Source organism: Stenella coeruleoalba, assembly GCF_951394435.1.
Source record: "Stenella coeruleoalba genome assembly, chromosome: 1".
NCBI lineage: Eukaryota > Metazoa > Chordata > Mammalia > Artiodactyla > Delphinidae > Stenella > Stenella coeruleoalba.
Window position 1 is genome coordinate 177,878,764 of NC_137169.1, and position 27,788 is coordinate 177,906,551.

General features: G+C 37.0%; 1 protein-coding gene across 3 annotated transcripts in view; it reads left to right on the top strand.

The window, feature by feature from the left end:
- ABL2 (ABL proto-oncogene 2, non-receptor tyrosine kinase) overlaps positions 1-27,788 on the top strand; it is a 104,816-nt gene that overhangs the window by 68,781 nt on the left and 8,247 nt on the right. The window contains exons 1-10 of one of the 3 annotated variants that reach the window (XM_079929831.1): positions 7,501-7,627; positions 12,958-13,020; positions 14,256-14,426; positions 17,883-18,178; positions 21,226-21,498; positions 22,583-22,667; positions 23,705-23,882; positions 24,499-24,683; positions 25,670-25,822; positions 26,706-26,795. In XM_079929831.1, the coding sequence (XP_079785957.1) occupies positions 7,516-7,627; positions 12,958-13,020; positions 14,256-14,426; positions 17,883-18,178; positions 21,226-21,498; positions 22,583-22,667; positions 23,705-23,882; positions 24,499-24,683; positions 25,670-25,822; positions 26,706-26,795 (1,606 nt within the window). In that variant the 5' untranslated portion in view covers positions 7,501-7,515. Of the gene's footprint in view, positions 1-7,500; positions 7,628-12,957; positions 13,021-14,255; positions 14,427-17,882; positions 18,179-21,225; positions 21,499-22,582; positions 22,668-23,704; positions 23,883-24,498; positions 24,684-25,669; positions 25,823-26,705; positions 26,796-27,788 lie in introns of those variants that run through there. The other 2 variants (XM_079929829.1, XM_079929830.1) reach the window with 2 other exon arrangements.

Below are 27,788 nucleotides of genomic sequence, written 5' to 3' on the forward strand. Positions count from 1 at the left end.
CACATGCTGTGGAGCAACTAAGCCCGTGTGCTACAACTACTGAGCCTGTGCTCTAGAGCCCGTGAGCCACAACTACTGAAGCCTGCTCACCTAGAGCCAGAGCTCCGCAACAAGAGAGGTCACCGCAGTGAGAAGCCCGCACGCTGCAATGAAGAGTAGCCCCCACTCTCTGCAACTAGAGAAAGCCAATGGGCAGCAACAAAGACCCAATGCAGCCAAAAATAAATAAATTTATTTTTAAAAAAAGAACAACTTTATTGACTTTTTTCTTTTTCTTTCCTTTGTGTAAATGAGAGTTTATTGACGAAGACAAAGTCAAGCTTCCCCAACTGCCACCCTACCCAAGAACAGATCCCAACAATGAAAGAACAGTAAGCATTCTTAGGGCAATACTTGCGCCCCCCTCCCCAACTCCATAGTTCCAGGGTTCACAACACAGGCACACGAAACTCAGGCAAGGACAGACACTTAGGGAATCTCTGACCAGCAAGAGTTCTGGGTGTGTGTGGGCTTCCCTTTCCCTTTGTAAGATACCAGCTGATGTTATAAAGACATATTGAGGCAGAGGAAAGGGGAATGCAGGGCAGTCTCCACTCTGTTCCCCAGTTGGTTCCCCAGTTCGGCCAAGCTTGAAATGAGCCCAAAGGGAAGCTGTGATGGAGGCAACAGACTGTGTCTCTTTAGGAGAGAGATCCTTTTCCATGGAGCAGAATCCCTCCCTAACTGCTCAGGGGCAAACTGGGATGCAGCCTCTTCAAGGAGTGAAGAGTTCACAATTGGCTCAAAAACTTTATTGACTTATGATTTACATTCTATAAAACTTACATTTTAAAAGATGTACAATTCCGTGATTTTTAAAAAATGTACGTAGTTATGCAGCCGTCACTACAATATAGTTGTTAGAACATTTCCATCACCCATAACGTCCCTTGTACTAGTTTGTAGTCAGTCAGCATTCCTAACCCAGTCCCAGGTAACCACTAATCTCCTTTTCTCTACATATGCTCTTTTTGGAGATTTCATATGAATGGAGTCATGCAATATGTAGACTTTTAATCTGGCTTCTTTCATATAGCATGTTTTTAATGTTCTATGGAGATATAGATCCACATATCATAAAATTCACCCATTTAAAGTGTATAATTCAGTGGTTTTTAGTATATCCACAGAGTTCATCAACCATCAGTACAATCTAAGAACATTTTTATAAGGCCCCCAAAGAAACTTTGTAGCCATTAGCAGTCATTCCATATTCCTCCCCACACCCCCACTCCTAGGTTACCACTAATCTACTTTCTGTCTCTATGGATTTACCAATTCTAGACATTTCATCTGAATGGAATCACAGAATATATGTTCATTTTGACTGGCTTCTCTCACTTGGCTTAATGTTTTCAAGGTTCATCTATGTTATAGCATGTATCAGTACTTCATTCCTCTTTATTGCTGAGTAACTTTATCCATTCATTAATTGATGGACATTTTGTTTCCACTTTTGGGTGTTATGAATACTGCTGTGAATGTTCATGTACAGGTTTTTGTGTGGACATACGTTTTCATCCTTTTATTTTTAACCTACTTATGTGATTATATTTGGTTTTTGTTTTGTTTTGCGGTACACAGGCCTCTCACTGCTGTGGCCGTCTCCTGTTGCGGAGCACAGGCTCCGTATGTGCAGGCTCAGCGGCCATGGCTCACGGGCCCAGCCACTCCGTGGCACGTGGGATCCTCCCGGACCGGGGCACGAACCCGTGTCCCCTGCATCAGCAGGCAGACCCCCAACCACTGCACCACCAGGGAAGCCCCTGTGATTATATTTGAAATGAGTTTCTATTAGATAGCCTATAGTTGGATCATATATCTGCCATATGTCTGTGTTTAGGCTATTGTCCTTTAATGTAATTATAAATATGTGGATTTAGGTCTACCATTTTATTTTTTTAACATCTTTATTTTTCCTTTGATTTCCATTTGCATGGAATAACTTTTTCCATCCCCTCACTTTCAGTCTGTATGTATCCCTAGGTCTGAAGTGGGTCTCTTGTAGACAGTGTATATATATGTATATATATATATATATATATATATATATATGTCTTTTTTTTTCATTTTAACATCTTTATTGGGGTATAATTGCTTTACAATGGTGTGTTAGTTTCTGCTTTATAACAAAGTGAATCAGTTATACATATACATATGTTCCCATATCTCTTCCCTCTTGCGTCTCCCTCCCTCCCACCCTCCCTATCCCACCCCTCCAGGCGGTCACAAAGCACCGAACTGATATCCCTGTGCTATGCGGCTGCTTCCCACTAGCTATCTACCTTACGTTTGTTAGTCTGTATATGTCCATGCCTCTCTGTCGCTTTGTCACAGCTCACCCTTCCCCCTCCCCATATCCTCAAGTCCGTTCTCCAGTAGGTCTGTGTCTTTATTCCTGTCTTACCCCTAGGTTCTTCATCACATTTTTTTCCCTTAAATTCCATATATATGTCTTAGCATACGGTATTTGTCTTTCTCTTCCTGACTTACTTCACTCTGTATGACAGACTCTAGGTCTATCCACCTCATTACAAATAGCTCAATTTCGTTTCTTTTTATGGCTGAGTAATATTCCATTGTATATATGTGCCACATCTTCTTTATCCATTCATCCGATGATGGACACTTAGGTTGTTTCCATCTCTGGGCTCTTGTAAATAGAGCTGCAATGAACATTTTGGTACATAACTCTTTTTGAATTTTGGTTTTCTCAGGGTATATGCCCAGTAGTGGGATTGCTGGGTCATATGGTAGTTCTATTTGTAGTTTTTTAAGGAACCTCCATACTGTTCTCCATAGTGGCTGTACCAATTCACATTCCCACCAGCAGTGTAAGAGTGTTCCCTTTTCTCCACACCCTCTCCAGCATTTATTGTTTCTAGATTTTTTGATGATGGCCATTCTGACTGGTGTGAGATGATATCTCATTGTAGTTTTGATTTGCATTTCTCTAATGATTAATGATGTTGCGCATTCTTTCATGTGTTTGTTGGCAATCTGTATATCTTCTTTGGAGAAATGTCTATTTAGGTCTTCTGCCCATTTTTGGATTGGGTTGTTTGTTTTTTTGTTATTGAGCTGCATGAGTGGCTTGTAAATTTTGGAAATTAATCCTTTGTCAGTTGCTTCATTTGCAAATATTTTCTTCCATTCTGAGGTCTTGTTTATGATTTCCTTTGCTGTACAAAAGCTTTGAAGTTTCATTAGGTCCCATTTGTTTATTTTTGTTTTTATTTCCATTTCTCTAGGAGGTGGGTCAAAAAGGAGCTTGCTGTGATTTATGTCATAGAGTGTTCTGCCTATGTTTTCCTCTAAGAGTTTGATAGTTTCTGGCCTTACATTTAGGTCTTTAATCCATTTTGAGCTTATTTTTGTGTATGGTGTTAGGGAGTGATCTAATCTCATACTTTGACATGTACCTGTCCAGTTTTCCCAGCACCACTTATTGAAGAGGCTGTCCTTTCTCCACTGTACATTCCTGCCTCCTTTATCAAAGATAAGGTGACCATATGTGCGTGGGTTTATCTCTGGGCTTTCTATCCTGTTCCATTGATCTATCTTTCTGTTTTTGTGCCAGTGCCATACTGTCTTGATTACTGTAGCTTTGTAGTATAGTCTGAAGTCAGGGAGCCTGATTCCTCCAGCTCCGTTTTTCGTTCTCAAGATTGCTTTGGCTATTCGGGGTCTTTCGTGTTTCCATACAAATTGTGAAATTTTTTGTTCTAGTTCTGTGAAAAATGCCAGTGGTAGTTTGATAGGGATTGCATTGAATCTGTAGATTGCTTTGGGTAGTAGAGTCATTTTCACAATGTTGATTCTTCCAATCCAAGAACATGGTATATCTCTCCATCTATTTGTATCATCTTTAATTTCTTTCATCAGTGTCTTATAATTTTCTGCATACAGGTCTTTTGTCTCCTTAGGTAGGTTTATTTGTAGATATTTTATTCTTTTTGTTGCGGTGGTAAATGGGAGTGTTTTCTTGATTTCACTTTCAGATTTTTCATCATTAGTGTATAGGAATGCACTAATGCATTAATTTTGTATCCTGCTACTTAATTTTGTATCCTGCTACTTTACCTGTGCATTAATTTTGTATCCTGCTACTTTACCAAATTCATTGATTAGCTCTAGTAGTTTTCTGGTAGCATCTTTAGGATTCTCTATGTATATAGTATCATGTCATCTGCAAACAGTGACAGTTTTACTTCTTCTTTTCTGATTTGGATTCCTTTTATTTCCTTTTCTTCTCTGATTGCTGTGGCTAAAACTTCCAAAACTATGTTGAATAAGAGTGGTGAGAGTGGGCAACCTTGTCTTGTTCCTGATCTTAGTGGAAATGCTTTCAGTTTTTCACCATTGAGGACGATGTTGGCTGTGGGTTTGTCATATATGGCCTTTATTATGTTGAGGACACGCTGCTATATTTAAAATGGATAACCAACAAGGCCCTACTTACTGTATAGCACAGGGAACTCTGCTCAGTGTTATGTAGCAGCCTGGATTGGAGGGGAGTCTGGGGGAAAATGGATACATGTGTATGTATGGCTGAGTTGTTCTGCTGTGCACCTGCAACTATCACAACATTGTTAATCGACTATACTCCAGTATAAAATAAAAAGTCTAACAAAACAGTTTTACTTAAGAATTTCCTTGATTAAGCAGTAAAAATGATTAATTTTATAAAAATCTTGATTCTCAGGTACATGTCTTTTTAGTATTCTATGTGACAAAATGGAAAGTATGCATAAAGTACTTCTGCTGCTTGCCAAAATATTGTGGCTGTTTTTAGAGAGAGCCATGTGCAATTTTTGTGTGTTTTGAGCTGAACTGGCTGTTTTTTTCATGGAACACTATTTGCACTTGAAAGATTGAACGAGAAACTATTCAGATTTGGGATTTGGTAGACATTTTCTCAAAAATGAATGTAGTGAGTTTGCTCTTTCAAAGAAGACAGGTATTAATTGTTGGAAATGGTAGAATTTGAGCTTTTAAGCAAAAATTAGAATTCAATAAAATTAGTAACCATCATTCTGATCATGACAACTTCTTAAAACTTTTGTGATGAGGTTGATGGTGATAGTAATGAATAGGATGTTTCAATGTTATATAACGAAGTATGTCAACATTTAGTGAAGCATGATTTCCAGATGATCAATGCCTGATGTTAAAAAATGCAAAGTACAGAATAGACCCATTCCAAGTACAAGATAAACCAACAATTTTTTTTTTTTTTTTTTGTGGTACATGGGCCTCTCACTGTTGTGGCCTCTCCTGCTGCGGAGCACAGGCTCCGGATGCGCAGGCTCAGCAGCCATGGCTCATGGGCCCAGCCGCTCCGTGGCACGTGGGATCCTCCCAGACCGGGGCATGAACCTGTGTCTCCTGCAACGGCAGGCAGACTCTCAACCACTGCGCCACCAGGGAAGCCCTCCAACAAATTTTAATTTGACAGATTATGAAAATTTTGTCTGTGTGGTTTCAGATTTCAATTTACAGTTAACCTTTGTTGGGTTTTGGTGTGGTATCAAAGAAGAATATCCATAATAATCTGAAAGAATGTTAAAATATACCTTCCTTTTATACCTCCATATCTGTGTGCAATAAGATTTTCATATACTTAAACAAAAATAACATCACAGCAGATCAAATGCAGAATGAAGATTCTACTATCTTTTTTTAAGCTAGATATTAAGAGATTTGCAAAAAATGACAATGTTACTCTTAATTATCTTTTCAAGGGTAGTTATTTTTAATAAAATATGTTAACATGAGTTTATTGTTATTTTAAAATTAATATTATAGTTTCTCAGTTTTAATTTCAAATATGATAAATAATGATAGATGTAACCCACATAACAGAGGTCTTTGGAGACGTCAGTAGTTCTTATTTTTTAATTAAAAATTTTTAATTATAAAATATACATAACATAAAACTTACCTTTTAAACTATTTTAAGGTGTACAGTTTAGTAGCCTTAAGTACAGTCACCCATTTCCAGAACTAGAACAACTTCTAGGTATTTCACATAAGTGGAATCATACAATATTTGTCCTTCTGTGCCTGACTTATTTCACTGAGCATAATGTTTTCAAGGCCCATCTATGTTGTAGCATATATTAAAATTTTATTCGTTTTTATGGTTGAATAATTTTCTGTTGTATGTATCACATTTTGTTTATTTGTTCATTCTCTCTGTACTCCTGGTAACAATATAGGAACCTTAAAAATGTAACTATTAATTATTGGTAATTTAAATAGCAGATTTACTGATTAAATAGTAAATCATATGGTATAGAATGTAGATATGTATAAAATATGAATTATGGAGCTCCTTTGCCTTTTATTTTGTGTAATTTAGGGAAGGAGAAATTCAACCCAGTATTTGAAATTCTGAGTCATTAATTTGAGGTAACCCATTAGTCATTTAACTCTTGCTTTCCCCATGATGTTAACAGTACTGGCTTCATAAAAGTTAATTTCTTTGAGTGCATAAGGTTTTTTTTAACACTGTTAATAATTACCTACATCAAAGTCATTCTTTCTTTAAGTTTACATTATAATTTTGTAACATCTTTATTGAAGGCTATTTCAGTTTTGCTATCTATAATTTTACCATTACCTTTATTGACCTGGAACCAAGCACAGTGGCTGGTACATAGTAGGTACTTAACAAATATTTCTTGAATCAATGAGTATTCTTAGGTGTACAGTAACACATTCTTGTATTATTTTTGTAGTTTATACCACTAAAGTCATCCAGTATTTGTAGATTTTACTAATTTCCTATAAGGTTCTTAAGTTTTATTTAACTTTGTTCCTATGTATTAACAAAGATTAGGCTTTCACTTTTAAAAGTTATAATACTCAAAAGTTTTCAGCACTATCATGCCATGTTTTTAACCTTTATTAAGCTATAATAGAGCCAAAATTTTACTGAAGGCCATCATTTCCTGGCTTCTGTGCTTATGAATCAGACTGTAACTATTTCTTTGACTTTGGATTTGTGGTTTCGTGAACTAATTTAAGTGATGCAAAAGATGAGTCTTGTTAGGGGTTTCCTCTCTTAAAAGTGTAAACACTTATTGTAAATGCGTTTTCTTCAAGGAAACTTTTCTCTACAGTCTCACTTCATTATCACTTAGGAATGAAATCCCATCTATATGTACTAATCCCTACGTGTTGTATTATTTGTTACTCGTGTGTCGGTTTTTACTTATTTTTTCAAAATGTTCCAGAGGTTTTGAAGTATCTCCATTCTGACTCAGTGTTTTGCTAATTACTAGACATTTTCCTTTATGTAACTCTTCACCCACTTTGGACTTGTAAACGCTTACCCTTCCATTGGTTCCTTCTGGCTACTGAGAACATGAATGAGTGTCACATGCTTATGGTATTGCTTGTCAGAGAGTGGAATTCCAAGACTTCCTCTGTACATAGATCAGTTAAACTTTTGTGCTTCTGGGCAGAGGAATGGTCTTTGGGACAGCTCTGCTTCTACCTAATTGTTATGGCAGAGATCAGGACACATCGCTTTGCTGCCTGTGCAGTGAGGCCTCAGAAACTGCTCTACCCAACTTGACAGGTATGATATAAGAGTGATAGTTTGGGGAGGGTACATAATCACAGTAAACAAGCATGAATGGAGATTTCAAAAAATTAATATTATCTACTATTATCATCTTTATTCTTGGCCAGTGAAGCTTCATGTGTTTTTTTTTCCTGGTATTTCATAGTAGGGCCTTAGTAAGTACCTATTGAATGAAAGAAATGAATGACATATGATATTTTGTAGTTTTAAGATACATATGGCTTGGTATTGAGAGCAATTGATTTATCTAACCACCTTACACGTTTTTAAAAGAGGCGTTAAAAAGTATTAGTTTCTTAGGGACTTCCCAGGTAGTCCAGGGGTTAGGACTCTGCGCTTTCACTGCCATGGGCCTGGGTTTGACCCCTGGTTGGGGAACTGAAATCCTGCAGGCTGTGCGGTGCAACCAAAAAGAAAAAAAAAAAAAGTATTAGCTTCTTAGAGAATATGCAGTCAGACAAAGTAGAATTCTAGCAAGATAAGTGTTTGTAAAAATGCTTGGAAATGCCTAAACTGAAATTTTTGAATATTAATTTCTCCAATTACTACCTGACAAATTTCTACCTAGAAATTTCTTAAACTTAGAAATTTCTGCTAAAAGTTATTGAATGACTAATTGGTAAAAAGTGTTTTTAATAAAATTAAACATTAATTTTAATTAAACATTAGACATTATTTAAACAGTAATTAAACATTAAACGTTAAATTTAGGAATTATCTCTGAATTTGAGTTTTATTCTGGATTTTAACTTGTTTAATCCTGATAATTTACTTTGTACAAGCTGCTACTTCTATGTTTTACCTTATTTTTATTGTTTCCTACAAGTGTATTAGTAGAAAAAAGTAATAAAATTACATTTTCTTAATAGTCACAATGTATTTCTGCTACCTGGGTCCTATATTCCATAAGTAAAAATTAGAGTCTTCTGTTGTGTCATCTTAAGTCCATGATATACCTCAACAATAGTGAGTAATGAAAGATAACTCACTATCTAAGTTACCTCATGTATAGTAGTCACTTGACATTGTTCAAAAATAAAACATTCCCAGCCTACACACTTGTATTCTGAATCATCCAGATTTGACTGTTTTAAGCCCATGAGGAAAGTAGCATAGACTAGACCTACTGGATAACACGGTGGCATTTACTTCCTATAGGTCCTCCCCCCTCTTTTTGTCTTCATTCCTTAGCTTGCTCTCCCCCATTTAGTTCTTTAACTCTTTATGATTTAAAACATGTTCATTCCTGGCCTCAGGAAAATGTTAGGATGTTTCTTGTCTTTGGAAAATTTCCCCTTTTGTTTGGTGCTAGTGGGTAGGATGGTGTTTAAGTGGATATCCTGTGCAGGCGGATTGTACAGGAAATAGAGCCTTAGTACTGTGAGAACAAAAGAGTGGGAAGAAAGAAGAAACGAAGGAAATAAGATCTTTTTTTTTTTTGCGGTACGCGGGCCTCTCATTGTTGTGGCCTCTCCCGTTGCGGAGCACAGGCTCCGGACGCGCAGGCCCAGCGGCCATGGCTCATGGGCCCAGCCGCTCTGCGGCATGTGGGATCTTCCCGGACCAGGCACGAACCTGCATCCCCTGCATCGGCAGGCGGACTCTCAACCACTGTGCCACCAGGGAAGCCCGGAAATAAGATCTTTTGACTTGACCAAAAAGACTGTAAAACCAGAGATGGGAAGAAGGGGATTGGGGGATAAAAAGGATTGTTTTCCAAGTTGTGGTTCTTTTAGTACTTTGGTCTCAGAATTGACTGTTTTCCTGTATTTATTATTTTTTATATATTACAGAAATGTACGGTATTTTTTAGCCTGTATATATGTTTTAAGTTTTCATAAAATTGTGCCACAGGTCTCATTCTCTTTTCTCCTTTTGTCAAATAACATGGTTTTAAGAAGCTGACTTGCCTTTAAAAATCCTCCTTTGAGCTTGATGGAGTTCCTCTCCAGTACAGATGAATCACATGTCATAGACATATTCTTGCACTTTGACAGTCTGTCATTCTACTATCGTCAGAGCAGAATTCCTGCTCATCCAATTTAAATGCTTTCTCTTCTCTGAAACCTTTTCTGACTGCAGAGTTTTTTTTCTTATTCTGTCCTCTCATAGCATCCTCTGTGAGTATAGCAGTATGCATGGTTCATTTATTCAACAAATTGTTTTCAAGAGCCTCTTATATGCATTCACTGTTTGGGGTGCTTGGAATTTATTAGTGAACAAAGCAGGCAAGAATATCTGTCCTCCTGAAACTAATATTCTAGTGGGGTGAGGTAATAGTTGATGTGAATGTGATGATAAATAAATTACATATTTTATGGTAATAAGAGTGATGGAGGGACTTCCCTGGTGGCACAGTGGTTAAGAATCCACCTGCCAATGCAGGGAACATGGGTTCGAGCTCTGGTCCGGGAAGATCCCACATGCTGCGGAGCAACTAAGCCCATGTGCCACAACTACTGAGCCCACTCGCCGCAACTAGAGAAAACCCGTGCACAGCAATGAAGACCCAACACAGCCAAAAAAAAAATAATAAACATATTAAAAAAAAGTGATGGAGAGAAATACATTAGGAAAGGAGGCGTGGGGGATGTGGAAGTGTTGTCAGGAGTAGATGCATTTTAAAATAGGATGGTCAGAGAATGCCATACCAAGAGGGTAACATTTGAGTGAAGTGTCATGTGGATGTCTTGGGGAAGAATGTTTTAGGTGGATGGAAAAGCCAGTACAAAGGCCCTGAGGTAGGAGTGTGCCTGTCTTGTTCAAGCAACAGCAGGGATGCCAGTAGTCAGAATGAGGTAAAATGGGAGAGGAATAGTAGGAAGATGAATTGGGCAAGGTAAGTTGCAAAGGGCCTTGCAGGCCCCTTGTAAGGACTTTAGCTTTTATTCCAAGATAAGGAGCCATCAAAGAGTTTTGAGCAGAGGAGTAAAGCAATCTGACTTATGCTTTAAAAGCTGGTTGGTGTGTTAATAGTCAGTAGAGAGCTAGGATAAGAAGCATGGAGATCAGTTAAAAGTCTAGTGAAATAATCTAGCTGAGAGATGATGCTGGTGACAGGGCAGTAGTAGTGGAGGGGGTGAGAAATGGATAAATTCCAGATATATTCTTGGAGGCAGTGCCAATAGGATTTCCTGATGGATTGGATGTCATCGTATTGGAGAGCAAAAAAGGAGTCATGAATGATTCCAAGGTTTTTTGTTTTTCTTTCCCCACCTTTATTGATATAATTGACGTGTAACATTGTGTAAGTTTAAGGTATAATAATACATAAGTGTTGATTTGGTACACTTTGGTAATGCAAGATGATTACCATCATAGCATTAGCTAATACCTGCATCATGTCACATAATTACCATTTCTTTTTTTTGTGGTAAGAACAATTTCAGTCTAGTCTCTTAGCAATTTTAAAATTTATAATACAGTATTATTAGCTATAATTACTGTGTTATACACTAGATCCCCAGAGCTTATTTATCTTACAGTTTGTACTCAAACTTCCAAGGTTTTTGGCCTGAGGAACTGAAAAGATGGACTTGCCATTAACTGAGGTGGAAAATTCTGTGAGAGCAGCACATTTGGGGGAAAGAATGGATGCTAGTTTTTTATAGTAAGTCCAAATAATGTTATTTGTGATTTTTAATCTTTATATTCTGAGGCCCAGCATGGTGCGTACTGTATAGTAGATGTTCACTAAAATCATTAGTTTTGTAAATCTTAGATTTTAAATATACTGGTTTTCACAAAGTAAGGTATAAATATACAGTATTTGTTGTTTTGGGCCTGATAGGATTTAAGAGTTGGCTTCAGTGTCTACTTGATTACTGTTTCTGACTTGGTAGTACAGAAGTTCTTGTTGCCCTTGATTTTTGTTCCTCTTATAATGTCAAACAAGGGGCACTTTCTTTTATCTAAAAAGAAGGAAATATACTTGAACTGTTTGACAATCATTAAACCAAATAAGAATCATAAAACATTGTAATGTGTTACCACTATCACTGGCAAGAAACATTTATCATTGTGGATGGAACATGTGATATTCAGTATAGAACCTAAAAAATATTAGAATATTCTCTGTACTTCTTTTTGGCAATTCTTTTCATTTTAATAAAGTAGCCCAATGGAAATTCCATTAGAGTAGATAATATTTCATTAGAATGGAGAAAAACATAGTACCTGAGACCAGTTTGAAGCATGTTTTATATGATATAGTATTTTGTTTGTTTGGTAATCCTAATTTGTTATCTTAGTATATATAATACAGCTGTTCCTATTCACTATAATTCTGCATTTAAACAAGAAGCAAGGTAATCTATTTCAAATTAACTTTTCAGGACATATGGACATATCTTCAGATTTGTTGTAACATTCTTAATGTAAAACAATTTAATTAGCTGTGAAATTTTTAAAATATACTCTTTTTAAGAGGAGGAAGGAATGTGAAGAAGTGAAATAAACTGTTAGAAGAACATCCAACCTATAAGAGGAATTTCTGCCTATATGATACAGATGGTTATGAAGTCATTTTAAAAACATTGGTTAATGCTATTTTAAGTTTAAAAGGCATCTCACTGTTTCCTGTCACTTATATTTTTGTGTAATTTGGTTATTCATTCAGTCAACAGTTACTGAACACATATTATGTGACTCTTGCTAGAAAAGAGATACAGTTCTTATGCCAGGGAGCACATTGTGAAGTTGGGGAGACGAACATAAATTGAGGATAAAGATAGGAGGTGTTACTGCAGCAAGTGTAATGCTTTTGTGAGCACAGGGAGGAGGAGCATGTGAGGCTTCCAAGCGGAGATTATATTGGAGTTGAGTGTCATATCAATAAAATGAATAGGACTTCCCTGGTGGCTCAGTGGTTGAGAGTCCGCCTGCCATTGCAGGGGACACGGGTTCGTGCCCCAGTCCGGGAAGATCCCACATGCTGCGGAGCGGCTGGGCCTGTGAGCCATGGCCGCTGAGCCTGCGCGTCCAGAGCCTGTGCTCCGCAACGGGAGAGGCCACAACAGTGAGAGGCCCGCGTACGGCAAAAAAAAAAAAAAAAATAGAAGTCAGCCAGTCAAAAAAAAAGGGTGGAATGAGTTCGCATTCTAGGTAGATAGGACTATGTGAACAAAGGCAAAAAGGTAGGAAGCATCGTGGTGTATGTTCAGATGTAAAATTTGAGATGTGGAATGGGGGAGAGGTGAAGCTGGAGGAATAGGTAGAGATCTGATAATAAGAGACCTTGTAGGCCATGTTAAAGAGATTTTAGCTTGATGGTGAACTATTAAAGAATTTTAAGAGTGACATGGTCAAATTTTTGTTTTAAATAGATCACTTTGCCAGCTGTGTGGAGGATGGATTTGAGGGAGACAAGACTGGAGGCAGTAGTCCAGGTGAGAGATGATGGGAATCTGAACTAAGACATTGGCAGTACAGAAGGAGAGGAGGGAATGGATTGGAAAAGAAATAAAATCACAGATTCAAGGGTTTTTCTTCTTCATGTATGATAAAACCAAGTTTAAATTAAAAATGAGTGGAAGGAGAGGGAGAGAGAGACATACTAGAAAAGTGTTGTTTTTATGACAGAGGCAGTTGGATAGTGGCAGATTGCCACAAAAACCAGTTTTTAGTGATTAAGAACATTGCTACTGAAAGATGAGTGTATTTTTTGTATAATCATCCTGAACTGTGAGAAGCAGGTGATCTTTAACTAAGATGGTATAGGGATCACCTGTTTGTGTAGTATAACTAAATCTAAGAACCACAATGCCTTGAGGAAGAAACCAGGTGTTACAAGGCTTCAACCAGTACACATGATAGAAACTCAATAAATCATGTCCACTGCTGGCAGTATTTTCTAGAGCCCTAAGTTAGTTATTTTATAAAAATGTACCACTTAGGAAAAGAAAATAGGGTAAAAAATTTTTTTCATTAAAACAGTTAACAGTTGAAAGCTGTTACATTATAGACAGTGCATGGTAACACAAAGGTATTTTGGGATGCCAAAAATATTTTGTATTAAACCAAAATATTTTTCTGTTATTTAATAGATAATTTTAGGATTTTTTTCTAAAAGCACTATTTCTGTAATTTTCTATATGTAAATGGAAGGTCTGGATTAATACAATCTGTACATATTTCTTAAAATCTCTGTTATCTTTTCCACAATTTGTTTTATATGGAGAGAGTAAGGGGAGAAAGGTACTTTGGGAGGACTTATAAAACATAACTATTCCTTCTTAAAACCACTGTCACCTAGACAAAATATCTTGTGTGTTTTATAAAATGAACTGCCATTTCTTTTTGAGATTTCTTTTTTTATTTTGAGGAAACTGTGCCTTTCCTATTCATTTATTTCTGATTTTGGTTAATGCAGATAACAGCTAAATGCTCGTTTTGTGTTCATTTCTCTATCTTGTTGTATTTTCAACAAGTAGACTTCTCTCCTGCTTAGGAGATGGTGCTATTTTGCTCTTTCTTTATGACTCTACAACTATGTGAACAGTTTTGTTCCACCCTGGAGCCATCAGTATAATGCCAGCAGCTAAAATATTGTGTATGTACTGAATTCAAATGAATTTCCATCTCCTGGACTTCCTGTGAACTCCTTTCTCTTTATGTCTTTCAGAAGCCTTGCACCGCCCCTATGGTTGTGATGTTGAACCCCAGGCCCTGAATGAAGCCATCAGGTGGAGCTCCAAGGAGAACTTGCTTGGAGCCACTGAGAGTGACCCTAATCTCTTTGTTGCACTTTATGATTTCGTAGCAAGTGGTGATAACACACTGAGTATCACTAAAGGTGAGCTTCTATGTAACATCCTCTCACTTTTCAGTTTTTATTAGTGGTTAAGAAATAAAGGGGTGTATTCTAGATTCTGCCTCTGACTAAAATTAGCTAGGCAATTTGGGCCCAGATACCTTTGGTTCATTCTTTTTTTTTAAACCTGTGTAGGGGATAATGCCACTTTATTTACTTTATAGGATTTTTATTAAGGCTAAAATCAGACGAAGTACTTTAGAAAAAACACCACACGATATATACATAGACTTTACTCATTCTCAGAATTCTGTACTATACATAATATGCCAGCATTCACCTGCCACAAAGGTAAGGTTTACCGTACACCTCTTCTCACTGGACTGTGGCTAAGATGACATGTTGCCAGACCCCAGTGCTACTCTAAGTGTTGTTCGTGGACTGACTGCCTATTTGAGAACCATTCGTTACCAGTCTGCACTGAGATTAAGAACTTTCACTCAAAATGTAAAACAACTACATTGCTAAGTACACTATTTATTATTTAGTTCAGCTGACATTTTCCTTTTTTGGAACAAGACTTTCAGCAGGAAGAAAGTAATCCAGTGATTCACATTCTGGCACAAGCATCTTGTTGTGGACCTGCTTTGAGTAGCACTGGCCTAGACAACTTACCTCTCATTTGTGTTTATATGGGTTAGTGAAAGGACTAGTAGGAAGGGTTTCTATAGTAGTAACACTCTCAACAGAGTAGTAGTTTATTTTCAGTAGTAAATTCTTATCAAAGGGAACATCGAGAACATGTCCAGGTAAAACCAACCATTATTGGTTTTTTTGAACAAGGACAGAAAAAGTGAAATTGTTTTGAGAAGGAAATAGTATAGGACATTCTCATTGTGTACGTGAGTTGGATTGCTAATCTGCTTAATCTTTTCTTGTCTTTTCATTTATGAAAGCTTCCTACTGGGAAAAAATAAGATTCAGGATAATTTTTAGTTAAATGAAAATGTAACTTCAGTGATTATTTGTCGAACATATTCTTTTTATTTGTAAGGGTTCAGAATGAGGTATTAAATGGGAGTGCATATACCAAATTAAGAAGACAGGTCTTCACTCAAGGAATGTTACCGTTAAAATAAAATTTTTATATACATCAATTTTTAAAATCCAGCCAGATTCTTCAAAAACAGAAATCCTTAAAACTGAGTTTCTCAAACTGGGGTATAGGTATCTCCCAGAGGTACATGTGCAAGGAGGTTTCAAAAGTACAGGAAAAATAAAGCGCATTATTATCTCCTAACATCAATTTACTTAAAGATTTTGGGTAGTTTTGGGGGCAGCAGGTTGGTGATGGTATTTGTACATGTGTGGGGGGCTGTGTTTTATGATGGGAGGAAAATTTTACACAGAGGTTTAGGATAAAACAAAGGACTTCAAAAGCATTTTATACTGCGTGGTAGGTAGTCTCTTTGGGCTACAACACACTCTTTTACCTTAAGATGCTTCAGTGGAGAAGTTGGTGAAGTGAAGACTCAGAACATTCTTTCCTAAATATAATTTTCATGTCAGTTATTTTCCAAGATAGCTCAGTCACCAAGGAAACATTGATAAAGAAAACCTGTTGATTCGTCAGTTACCAGTAATGGCAACTACTAGTGTGCAGCCCAAGAAGTGTGATTCCCGTTATCTTATGACCAACAGTGATTTCTTTTAAAACCTACGAAATGCCAGGTTTTTATCCAGGTTCTTATTAATATAAAACAATGTCATGCTAAAGCTAATTTATGATTTTAAAAGATAAGAAAAATATTTTAAAAATAAAATAGCAATACTTGTTTTAGTTCCTTCTTCAAAGATGATATTTTGCTTGAATTAAAAAACAAAGTTCTCCCAGGATTCCTCTGGCAATAGGGCCAATGTTTATATCCATTGTCAATTTCCATGGTATTCAAAACTTCCAGAGTGGAAAATTCTCCTCCTAACTGCTAAAAAGAGAAAAACAAACAACCAAAAACCTAGGGAGTTTGACTGTATCCTGATTATGATGACATGTCATTATCATTTCTTTGTAAGGAAGCAACAGTAATGTACTTGGTAAAGAACTTAGTCTGTAATTCTCATTCTCTTAGAGTAGTGGAGAAAAACTACAGACTGACAAGTCTTATTTAGCTTTTCTGGCAGCAGTAAGATTTTTTTTCCTCTGCAGATATGGTTGGGGAGTATTTATCAGTACACATGCATTTCCACCACCACATGCCCGTACACTACTATATACCTATATGTATATATATTTTTTGTATGTGTGTGTGTGCATGTGCACATGCATATACTCATGTTTTTTCTCATTGAAATGTCTCACATCCCAGGGTCTTGGGTGAGGTGGTAGGGGCTAATAGAAAGTTATCCTATGACAAACATTTCTGTAGACTGCTGAAAAAAGTTAGATGGCTGCCAGAATAGTAATTTTGAGTTGTTCCTCAACAGCCTTTGCCTGATAATTACTGAGCTATATGCTTTTGATTGCTCTGGAACTCTATAGGAAAGCTTGCATCTCTCAGATATGGGAGCCTAAGGCCTTATAAGGATTCTTTAAGTTATTTATCACTAATGATACCTCTTTCACCTTCCCTGTTTTGCCTGTGCTGCAAGTACAGGGGCAGGGTGTATGTTTGGGGAGTCTAAAGTTGATGTTCACAGCTTTATTAGATCAAGGACATTGAAGTTGATAGCAAAGATAACTCCGAGTAACTTGTGTCTTGGGTTCCAACTTCAGACTCAGCTTCCCTTTGCTGCACACTAATTTGAGAGGAGCAGATAGGGGTGATTAATTCATCATGGGGAATGGGAGGGAAATTGGGAAATTCTGTTTTAAAACTTGAGTCCTGGAAAAGATTGTGCTTCGGGAGTCCTCACTGCCCACCTCCACCTCCAAGTACTTTTCTTTCTGAAAATGTTGCTGAAAGCTCTGTGGTCGGTTCCTTTTTGTTCTTTGTTTTTTTTACATTGATGGTTTTTGTAGCCTTTGTGCCAACTGAAATTTAGAAGTAACTTTGTATTTTACATGTCTTATCCCTAATCCTTGATTGTGGTTAACACTGAACCATATATAAGATACATTCCCTGACAGACTGTTTTGAGGAAAAAATTAATTTCATTTTTTTGAAGAGTGAGACTGTGTCATTTTCCAGACATTTGAATAACCTTTTTATCTTTGTATGCTACCTTAGTTGCATACATGGAGTTTCTGGTTAAAAACCTTTAAAACTCTGTAGGTAATGTCAGAAAACCATCTCTTAACTATGCTGCTTTTGTTTAAGCTATGAGCTAAAGATATCAGTCAGGCTATGTGACAGCCAAGTTTTCATTATTTTTAAAAATTTTGTTGGCTTAAAAGTTCTTGATTCATTTTTCAGTGAGTTTTAAGTTTGACAGTAGACTGCTTCCATTTGAGGTAGTCTTAACATCTTTTCTTTCATTCTGTGATGACCTCCTGGCCAGGTGAAAAGCTACGAGTCCTTGGTTACAACCAGAATGGTGAGTGGAGTGAAGTTCGCTCTAAGAATGGCCAAGGCTGGGTGCCAAGCAACTACATCACCCCAGTGAACAGCCTGGAGAAACACTCCTGGTACCATGGACCTGTGTCTCGCAGTGCAGCAGAGTATCTACTCAGCAGTCTAATCAATGGCAGCTTCCTGGTGCGAGAAAGTGAGAGCAGCCCTGGGCAGCTGTCAATCTCGCTCAGGTATGAGGGGCGTGTGTATCACTACAGGATCAATACTACCACAGATGGCAAGGTAAGACTGGCTGGCAGCCACCTCTAGGTGTGGACTGGCTGCTCTTTAGAAACAGTATTCAGAATGACTAAAGAATATAGTTTTTATGTCTGATATGAAATAAACTAATCACTGACATGAGTTTGAGCTATTTGGCATGTGAGAGAGAGCTTACTCTTTTCAGAAGAATATGGTAATGGAAATTAAAAACAGTATTATGTTAATAGTTTAATGATGAGCTAGATTTGAAGGTGAAGAATGAAGAAAACAGCTGTATAAGTTAACTGTTCTCATCATCATCAGTGTATAAGTATGCATATATGCATCCAGTACATTATGTAGAATTTATAAATTAAACCTTGTATCTATGAAAATTATAATGATCTCTACCAGAAAGTTTACCGAGTAAGAATTTAGGCTTCTGAGACTGATGTTGATCATTAATGTATGTTAATATAAATATTTCAATCAGTCATTTAGCAGTTTATATGTTAGAAAGGCCAACCATATAGAAATGGCCATATTAGAATGGAACTGTTTTACTTTATAAATGGTAAAGTATAGGCTTATGTCAGTTCTTCTGTTGAACAGTAAATTTAGATTGAATTGTTTCTTCCACTCTTTCTCTCTTTGTGATATGCATAGTAGGGGAAAAGCACACAGGCTTTAAAGCAAGCAGATCTGGTTTGCTGGGTAACTCCATCATTTATTAACGTTGTGACCTTACTTAAGCCTCAGTTTCCCATCCCATATTATTGGATTCTTGTGAGGATTCAGTAAGATAATTTCCATAAAACATAATGGCTGGTAAAAAGTAGGAGATAGTAAGTTATTAATTCTCTTTCTCTTTTGCATCACCTTACAGACGTATTTTTTCTTGATGAAACCAAATAGAATCAGATAAGTGATGATATAAGAGAGACTCAACAGATCTACTTCTGGTTGTATACCCAATAGAAATGAGTGCATATGTGTACAGAAGACATGTACAAGAATGTTCACAGCAGCATTATTTATAGTAGTCAGAAACTAGAAACACCCAACTGTCTAACCACAGTAGAATGAATTAATACATTGTGGTATATTCATAAAATGGAATCTCGTACAACAACAAAATTAACATAGTACTGCTACACACACTCTCAGGAAAAACTGTGACCCACCAGCTGCCTACTTTTATAAATAAAATTTTATTGGAATACAGATACACCCATTTGTTTATGTATTGTCTATGGCTGCTTTCTCAATATTACGGCAGATTTGAGTAATGACAGAGACGCTATGGCCACAAGCCTAAAATATTTACTATCTGGTCCTCTAGAAAAGTTTGCTGACCCCTGTCATAGATGAATCTCATACACATAAAGCTGAGCGGAAGGGGTTAGTGATTGCCAAGGGATGGGGATGAGGGGAGTGGGAATGACTGCTAATGGGTATGGGGTTCTTTTGTAGGGTGATGAAAATGTTCGGGAATTAGATAGTGGTAGTGGTTGGACAACCAGTGAATATATTGAAAAACGCTGTATTGTACACTTGAAATCATGAATTTTATGGTGTTATATATGAATTATATCACACAAAAAAAGTTGAGTGTGAAAGAAAGCAGGCACAAAACTACTTATTGTGTGATTCCATTTGTATAGGTATAGTTCACAAGCAGGCAAAGCTAATCTAAGGTGTTAGAAGTCAGCAGAGTGGTTACATTTGCAGGGGTAAATAGCTGGGAGGGCACGAGGGAGGCTTCTGGGTGCTGGTAATATTATAATGCTCCATGTGGGAGATGTTTACATGGGTGAGTTCACTTTATAGAAATCATCAATTCTCCATTTATTAATTGTATACTCTACTGTATACACTAGAAATTTCTTTTTTTAAAAATAAGCAAGCTCCCTTGGGAGATAAGGCCCAAAGAGTGCTATCTTACTTTATACTTCTTACTGCTTATCACAAATTAACTACTATTTTGTTAACAACTCTGAAATAAAATTGTGGCTTTTTGTAAAACGGCCTAGACACTCAAAAGCACATCTTAATGAAATAAAAATTATAAGATATTTGAATACCCTCTCCCTACCAAAAAAACTGAAATCAGTGTTTTTCAAATTATGTTCTGTGCAAGATTCTGAGGTGGTATTTCATAAATTTTTACAGGAAGCCAGTCCCCTCTTACCTACTTTAATCGGCGTTTCTCTTCCTTTATCTTATATATTTGGGTTCCGTAGTCTTTTTGCATAAAAATATTTGAAGACCAGTGATCTTGATGATCCAGAGAGAGAATTTGGAAGCTTTTCTCCCTCAAGACTAGAGCTACTTTAGGAACCATAGGAAGAGTGGTTTAAATGAGATTAAACTGAAGTTCTGTTTCTCCCTGCCATCATGGTTTAAGTCTTCCATTTACCTCAATAGATAATTCCTTATTTTCATATTTTATTAATGAGTATTTTTAAAACTGAAGTATAATTGGTATATAATGTGTTAATTTCTGCTGTACAGCAAAGTGATTCAGTTATATATATATCGACATTCTTTTTTTATATTCTCTTCCATTATGTTTTATCATAAGATATTGAATATAGTTCCCTGTGCTATACAATAGGACCTTGTTGTTTATCCATTTTATATATAAATCTTACATCTGCTAACCTCAACCTCCCACTCCATCCCTCCCCCAGTCCCCTCCACTTGGCAACCACCAATCTGTTCTCTATGTCTGTGATTGTGTTGCTATTTCAGAAATAAGTTCATTTATGTCATATTTTAGATTCCACATATAAGTGATATCATACGGTATTTGTCTTTCTCTTTCTGACTTACTTCACTTAGTATGATAATCTCTAGTCGCATCCATGTTGCTAGAAATGGCATTATTGCGTTCTTTTCTATGGCCAAATAGTATTCCATTGTATATAGGTACCACATTTTCTTTATGCATTCATCTGTCAATGGACATTTAGGTTGTTTCTATGTCTTGGCTATTGTGAATAGTGCTGCTTATTTTCGTATCTTAAGACCAGTGAAATAATGACCTCTTTTAGGTTGGTTTAGCTTTTCTCCACTCTCCTCACCAGGTTTATGTAACTGCTGAGAGCCGCTTTAGCACCTTGGCCGAGCTTGTTCACCATCACTCCACAGTGGCTGATGGACTGGTAACAACACTACACTACCCAGCACCCAAGTGTAATAAGCCTACAGTCTACGGTGTGTCCCCTATCCATGACAAATGGGAAATGGAACGAACAGATATTACCATGAAGCACAAACTTGGGGGTGGTCAGTATGGAGAGGTTTACGTTGGCGTCTGGAAGAAATATAGCCTTACGGTTGCTGTGAAAACATTGAAGGTGGGTTGCTGAGAATTACAGTTTTCAGGCATCTTTTTCTTTTGTGCTGAATCACTTGGAAATATCAGCTTGCCCTTCTTTAGCTTTGGAATGCTTTCCACCCACTGGTGCCAAGCACATCAGCAAATTGTGATGATTAACCCTGGTGCCGTTGCTGACAATGCAGGGGCAGATTATTCACTGAAATGCAGTGAAATCCACATGTGGGGAAGGTTTGTCTCTGGAGGCTGTTGATGTAGATCTTGGTGGGAGGTTAGAAGCACATTATTACTTGTAAAAGCAAAGCAAGCTGCTTTCCTTCCTCAGGACAACCCCTGCTGGACAGAATTCTTCATGCATTGTTGGAGAATCATGGGCACTGTCTTTTCTTGTTCTGTCCTTTATCTCCCTGCTGCTTGTTCCTCCCATCTCCATGAGATTAGATCACTTTTTCTTGTTCTTCATATTCACAGAAATCTTTTTCCTGATGCCACCCTCTTTCTCCTTTAAGCATCCTGGTATCGAATTACAAGTTTTGTCACTCATTCCATTCTCTGAAGATTTCTCATATGCCTCAGTAGCTCTGGCATGTCACTCGAAAGGACTGCTCTTCACCTATGAGTAGTAGTCAGTTCTTTTGCAAGTACTTATTAAGTGCTTGTTCTGAGTGTGAAACAGTATGTACAGCCTTGCAGATATGCTTTGCTCCTTAAGGAATTTGTCAGGAAGATAAATGTGTAAACAGCTAACTGTTGTCTCCTCTTTCAGAGGCTTGAGGTATCTAGGGAAGTAAACTAGCAGAGAACTGAGTTATCTATCCAAGTCTTTTGTGTTTCACTTGTGATAGGACATGATTGCTGAATTTTACTCACCCTACTAAATTTCACTCCAGTTTCAAATACTGCATAAATTCAAGGAGACATTTTCTTAATTGGACTTGTATAGAGCATATTATTTTGTGATAAAATTTCTTGAAGTAAGTGCTAAAATATTCAAAAGATAGCACCTTTTAAAGCTGAAGTTTTAGGATTGTGAGTTGACTCAAATGATTAAGATGGGGCTTGTCCCTTTCCTCTTTTTCTTTCTTATCTTCCCCCCTTTCCAGGAAGATACTATGGAGGTGGAGGAATTCCTAAAAGAAGCTGCAGTGATGAAGGAAATCAAGCATCCTAATCTGGTACAACTACTAGGTGAGGACGCTTGCCTGAACCATAGGTTTCTTCAAAGATACTTGTCCCCCAATACCCTGTTATCTCCAAATCCTTCTTTTGAATCACCATGGTGGAAGCTCCTAGTACAAATCTATTTCAATAAATGGTGGTTGTTTTAATCAGCAGTCTCTGTGTTTAAAAATTACCCAACAAACAGTGACCTGGATTGATTGCAATGTATAAAACTGCCCAGCTTATGGTAATTGCCCCTGACTAAAGTTCAGAATCATTCAAAATGATACTAAACCAAAAACTGTCCCAAAGGTTTTTGCAAAATAAACAGGCATTAAGCAAAGGTCTATGATTAAAGTCCTTCTTTTATCATAGTCATAAAGAGGCATTAAGCAAAGGACTAAGATGAAAAATTGTGACCGCCCATCAGTTTACCTTTACAAGCAGAAAGTGCTGTGCTGTGATAGATTGGCTTCTCACCTATTCAGATCACAGAGAAACCTTTGACTGAAACCATTGCCTTTTAAAAATAGGGCCACTTTCTTCGGGTGTTCATTGCACCAAACTATCCCAAAGGAAGTAGTTTCTTTTGGTTTTTTACAAGGAGTCCTCCATGTATTAGTGAAATCCTTAACTATGGAAACAGTTATAATCTTTTTAAAAAGCATTATTACAGTCTGGGCTCACACAGCCTTCAACATATGCACAATTGCTATTACTTTTAGATAAACATTGTTAGCATGCAGTTGAGGATGGGAATTGTGGGCATGTACAGAACTCTAGAAGTATCAGTAGTCCTGACCCCTTAATACAAGTAACTGCTTTTGCTCAAACAGGCATATACTCAAAATGCATGTGAATTTCCAGAGTGTGATATCAATGGAAGCAGAGACTTCCAATCAGCCAGCTTCTTAACTTCGCTGCATTATTTTTAGAGAATGACATGGCAAGAAAGGAAAAGATTACGGCTGAACTAGACTTTAAAAATTGTCCATTTTTCTTGCCAAAGTGGTTTGGAGTGTTTGAATATATACTAATAAAGCAAGCTCTATTTGAACTATCAGGTGTATGTACTTTGGAGCCACCATTTTACATTGTGACTGAATACATGCCTTATGGGAACTTGCTTGATTATCTCCGAGAATGCAACCGAGAAGAGGTGACTGCAGTTGTACTGCTTTACATGGCCACTCAGATCTCTTCTGCAATGGAGTATTTAGAGAAGAAGAATTTCATCCATAGGTGTGTAAAACCTGATTATCGCCTATGATTAACCATGAAGCTGCCTTGCCTGACATGCAAATAAAGGAAAGAATATGAGAACCTTCCCAGAAATTTTCAGATAACTCAGGAAAGTAATTTTCTCTTTCACAGGGACCATTGTAATGTCATTTCCTATAAACCTACTGTGTATTCTGATTAAAGTATTAATGCGGGGCCTTTGCTGTTCTCAGAACAGAAAGCTGTTTATTTTGCCCGAGGCTATATCCAAGATCCTTTTGCTCCATCTAGCGGCTTAAGTTTAAAAATAGCTTTCTGTCTTAGTAAAGAACTTGAAACCTTGTAGAAGAGCATATGTTACTCACCTCTGAAACCTATCCCACTGTACTTACAAATAGGAACCCGTTTTCTGAAGCCTGCTTTATTGTGGCATCACATAACCGCCTCTTGATGAGTACTCTACAAGTGATGTATAATTAGTGGCTTTCTACCATGTCAGCAATTTTCGTAAAACACTGTATCTGTCAACAGTTACTTATCAACTCTGCTTGTAGCACAAAGAACCGATAACAGAGCATTCATGACCATTTTCCAGAACCATCTGATTGGAATCACATTTGGCTTCTCTTTCCCACAGAGATCTTGCAGCTCGTAACTGCCTGGTGGGAGAAAACCATGTGGTAAAAGTGGCTGACTTTGGCTTGAGTAGATTGATGACTGGAGACACCTATACTGCTCATGCTGGAGCCAAATTTCCTATTAAATGGACAGCACCAGAGAGTCTTGCCTACAATACCTTCTCAATTAAATCTGACGTCTGGGGTAAGGTTGGAAGGGACGTTTTTCTGTGTTTTGTCATTTTCTTTATAAGTAAATGCTTAATTCTTTAGAGGTTCTCTTTTATATGATCAGTATCCTTTGCCTTTACACCCGTCCTTCTTCAGTCATTCAGCAAGCATTTATTAAATATGTACTATCTGCGAGGCACTTACCGTAGAAAGAAGTTGTAAAGAAAAAAGTTAAAAAAGTCCCTGCCTTCAGAGCACTCACAGTCTAGGTATTATATTGCACTGAAGTTCTAATGATCCTCTCTGTGAAGCTCCCTGTTTTCCACATTAGGCTTTATTGCTTGTTTCTAGAGCACTGTGACACAGAGTAGCAACCTCTTTTCAAGGAAGGCATGAAGTTTCAGCTAGAATTTGTCCTTGTAACTGATCTTGTTTCTACTGCCCTGAAAAGAAATATGATTTAGTAGAGACTCGGGGGAAAGAACAAGTCTAGAAGTTTGGATTGTGGGCCAGTGGAAATAGTTGAGGATTCTAGGTCATATTTTACCAGAAATCTCAAACTCAGGAATAACCTGTGAGAAAATCAAGCAAATTCTTTTTTCACATGTGAATTTTATCTGATTTTAAATGAGTCCATTTTTATATTATTCCTCTAGTATTAGCTGACTTAAAAATTCTGAAATTCATTAAATAGATCGTAAATTGCTCTAAGAATAGTTTGCTTATGCCCCAGACTTCTTATATGGTCATGGTTTATTTTCCCTCATTGAAGTAAAGGAAATCCAAATAAAAATTGGGAAATCTAAAGAAAACTGTCTTTAAAGTGAAGTGTTCCTTCAGTGAAGTGTTCCTGTGGAAGATATCTTCGAAGAACAAGTCATGTTGTAAGAATTATAAGAGTATACTAATGTTGTAATAGTGTGAATGTTACCCACAATTTGAAAGAGAAGTTACCTAATGGTATAAAATAAATAATAAATCAGAAGAAATATAAAGCTCTTTTTTTCATCCCTTTTGCAGCTTTTGGGGTGCTCTTGTGGGAAATTGCTACATATGGAATGTCACCATATCCAGGTATTGACCTGTCTCAGGTCTATGATCTGCTGGAAAAAGGATATCGAATGGAACAGCCTGAAGGATGTCCCCCTAAGGTGTATGAACTTATGAGAGCATGTGAGTATTTTTGCATATTTTAATTTTGAAGGTTTAAGTGAGCAATTCAGGATGATTAACAAAATTGAAAACATTTTTTCCTCTCAGTGTTGTAAGATTGTGTCCAGCCTCATGACATAGAGTTAGTCAGTGATCAGCCTGTTGGGATATCGTATGCTCTACCAGTGAGTCTTATTGGAATCCAAAGAGTCATTCTCTGTGGCCCAAATATTCACCCAATTTTCCACAAACATTTGCATATATAATAGGATAATAAGAAATTGGGTTTGGAGATTAGGTAGGGGAGGGCTGCTTTCAGCTACATAAAATGATTGTTAAAGACTATGGAGAATGCATGAAATTGACTTCTGTGATGAATAAAAGCATCTGACTTCTTAAAGATGAGAAAGTAGGAAGGTGAGTAGTGAATTAAACTGCAGTGTGTTTGAGTATGTCTTGTTATTTTCCCATTGAGCATTGTTGTTGCCTACTGCCCTGTCTTTGTCAACTGTGAATTCCAAGCTCCGCCTTTGATATACTGTTATGTTTCTGAATGTGTACAACTGATTATTTATAAGAGTGAGTTTAAAGACAGGTTTTACTACTTTTCATTTTTCCAGTGGAAGAAAACTTGTCATTTTCTAAACCATCTCCCCACCCTTCTGCATCCCTATAGTAGAGGGAATAGGAGCTGAGGCTACATAGAAGGATTGGCCCTAGGAAGTGGGTTCATCACACCTCTGAGTCTGGAACTAAGAAACAGCTGCCTCACTATCATTGTGAACTTGCTGTAACTCTGCTTTAACAAGCATGTGTCCTAATGCATGGAACTCACCATCAGGGTGCCCCTGAATATTTAATTCCTGCAAGAAGCTTTTAATACTGTTCTTCTTTTGTTACATAGGCTGGAAGTGGAGCCCTGCCGACAGGCCCTCTTTTGCTGAAACACATCAAGCTTTTGAAACCATGTTCCATGACTCCAGCATTTCTGAAGGTGAGAATCTGGTGATTTACTGTCAGTGGTGGCTAGTTCTGAGTGCTGGGGATGATAAAAACATTTCAAAAATTATAGATTCTTATAATTTGGGACTCCATTTCAAGATACTGAATTCTTGGCCTTTATTATTCTTGTTTTGCTTTTTTTTTTCTATTTTAAGATGTATATTTGTGTCTCTAGCTCATATTAATTAGAAATTAATTCAGTCTTTTCAGGAAGAGTATAAGTTCAAGTTCAGCGGTTAAGCATTAACACAATGCAGGAAAGAGAAGAGGAAAAAATGAGAATGAAAAATATTTCAACTCTCTAAACCACACCTATAAAGACAGAACCAAGTCATAAAAGCAATATCCAGAAATTCCATTTCTGGAAATAGATCTTAAGGAAATAATTAAGAGTATGAACAAAGATTTAGCTGTAAGGATGTTACATCAGAGTCTAGTTTATAATATTGAAAAATTAAGAACAATCTAAATAGTGTGCCAATTATTATATCCATGTAATTGAGTAGTTAAAATGATATTCTTAAATATATTGACACAGAAAGTTTAGAATGAGTATGTTAAGCTATGAATAGTGAGAATCTTTTTCTTATCTAAAAAACAAACAAGTATATGGACACATACAGGAAGTTTTCTACTTCTGTGTATAATGTCTCTTTAAAATTATCTGCAAAAGTGAAACAATAAACTTGTTATAAACAGAGGGAGACTATTCCTAGAGCGCTAAAAACAAACAATTCTTAGTTATACTTGCCTGTTAGACATTTTGGTGTAGTTCCAGAATTGTATACATACTTTTCAAATTTTTCTTTTCCTTCATAATTGAACAGAGAACTTACTGTTTAAGTTCAAGTTAAAAATGTTAGAAGAGGAAATCAGCTAAGCTGATTTTTGTCTGCTTCCTTAGTGATTTATCATGTCTAGGTAAGAAGAAAGGAGGAAGTACAACACCAAAGTTTAATGAAAAGTATTTTCATCCTCGTCCTTT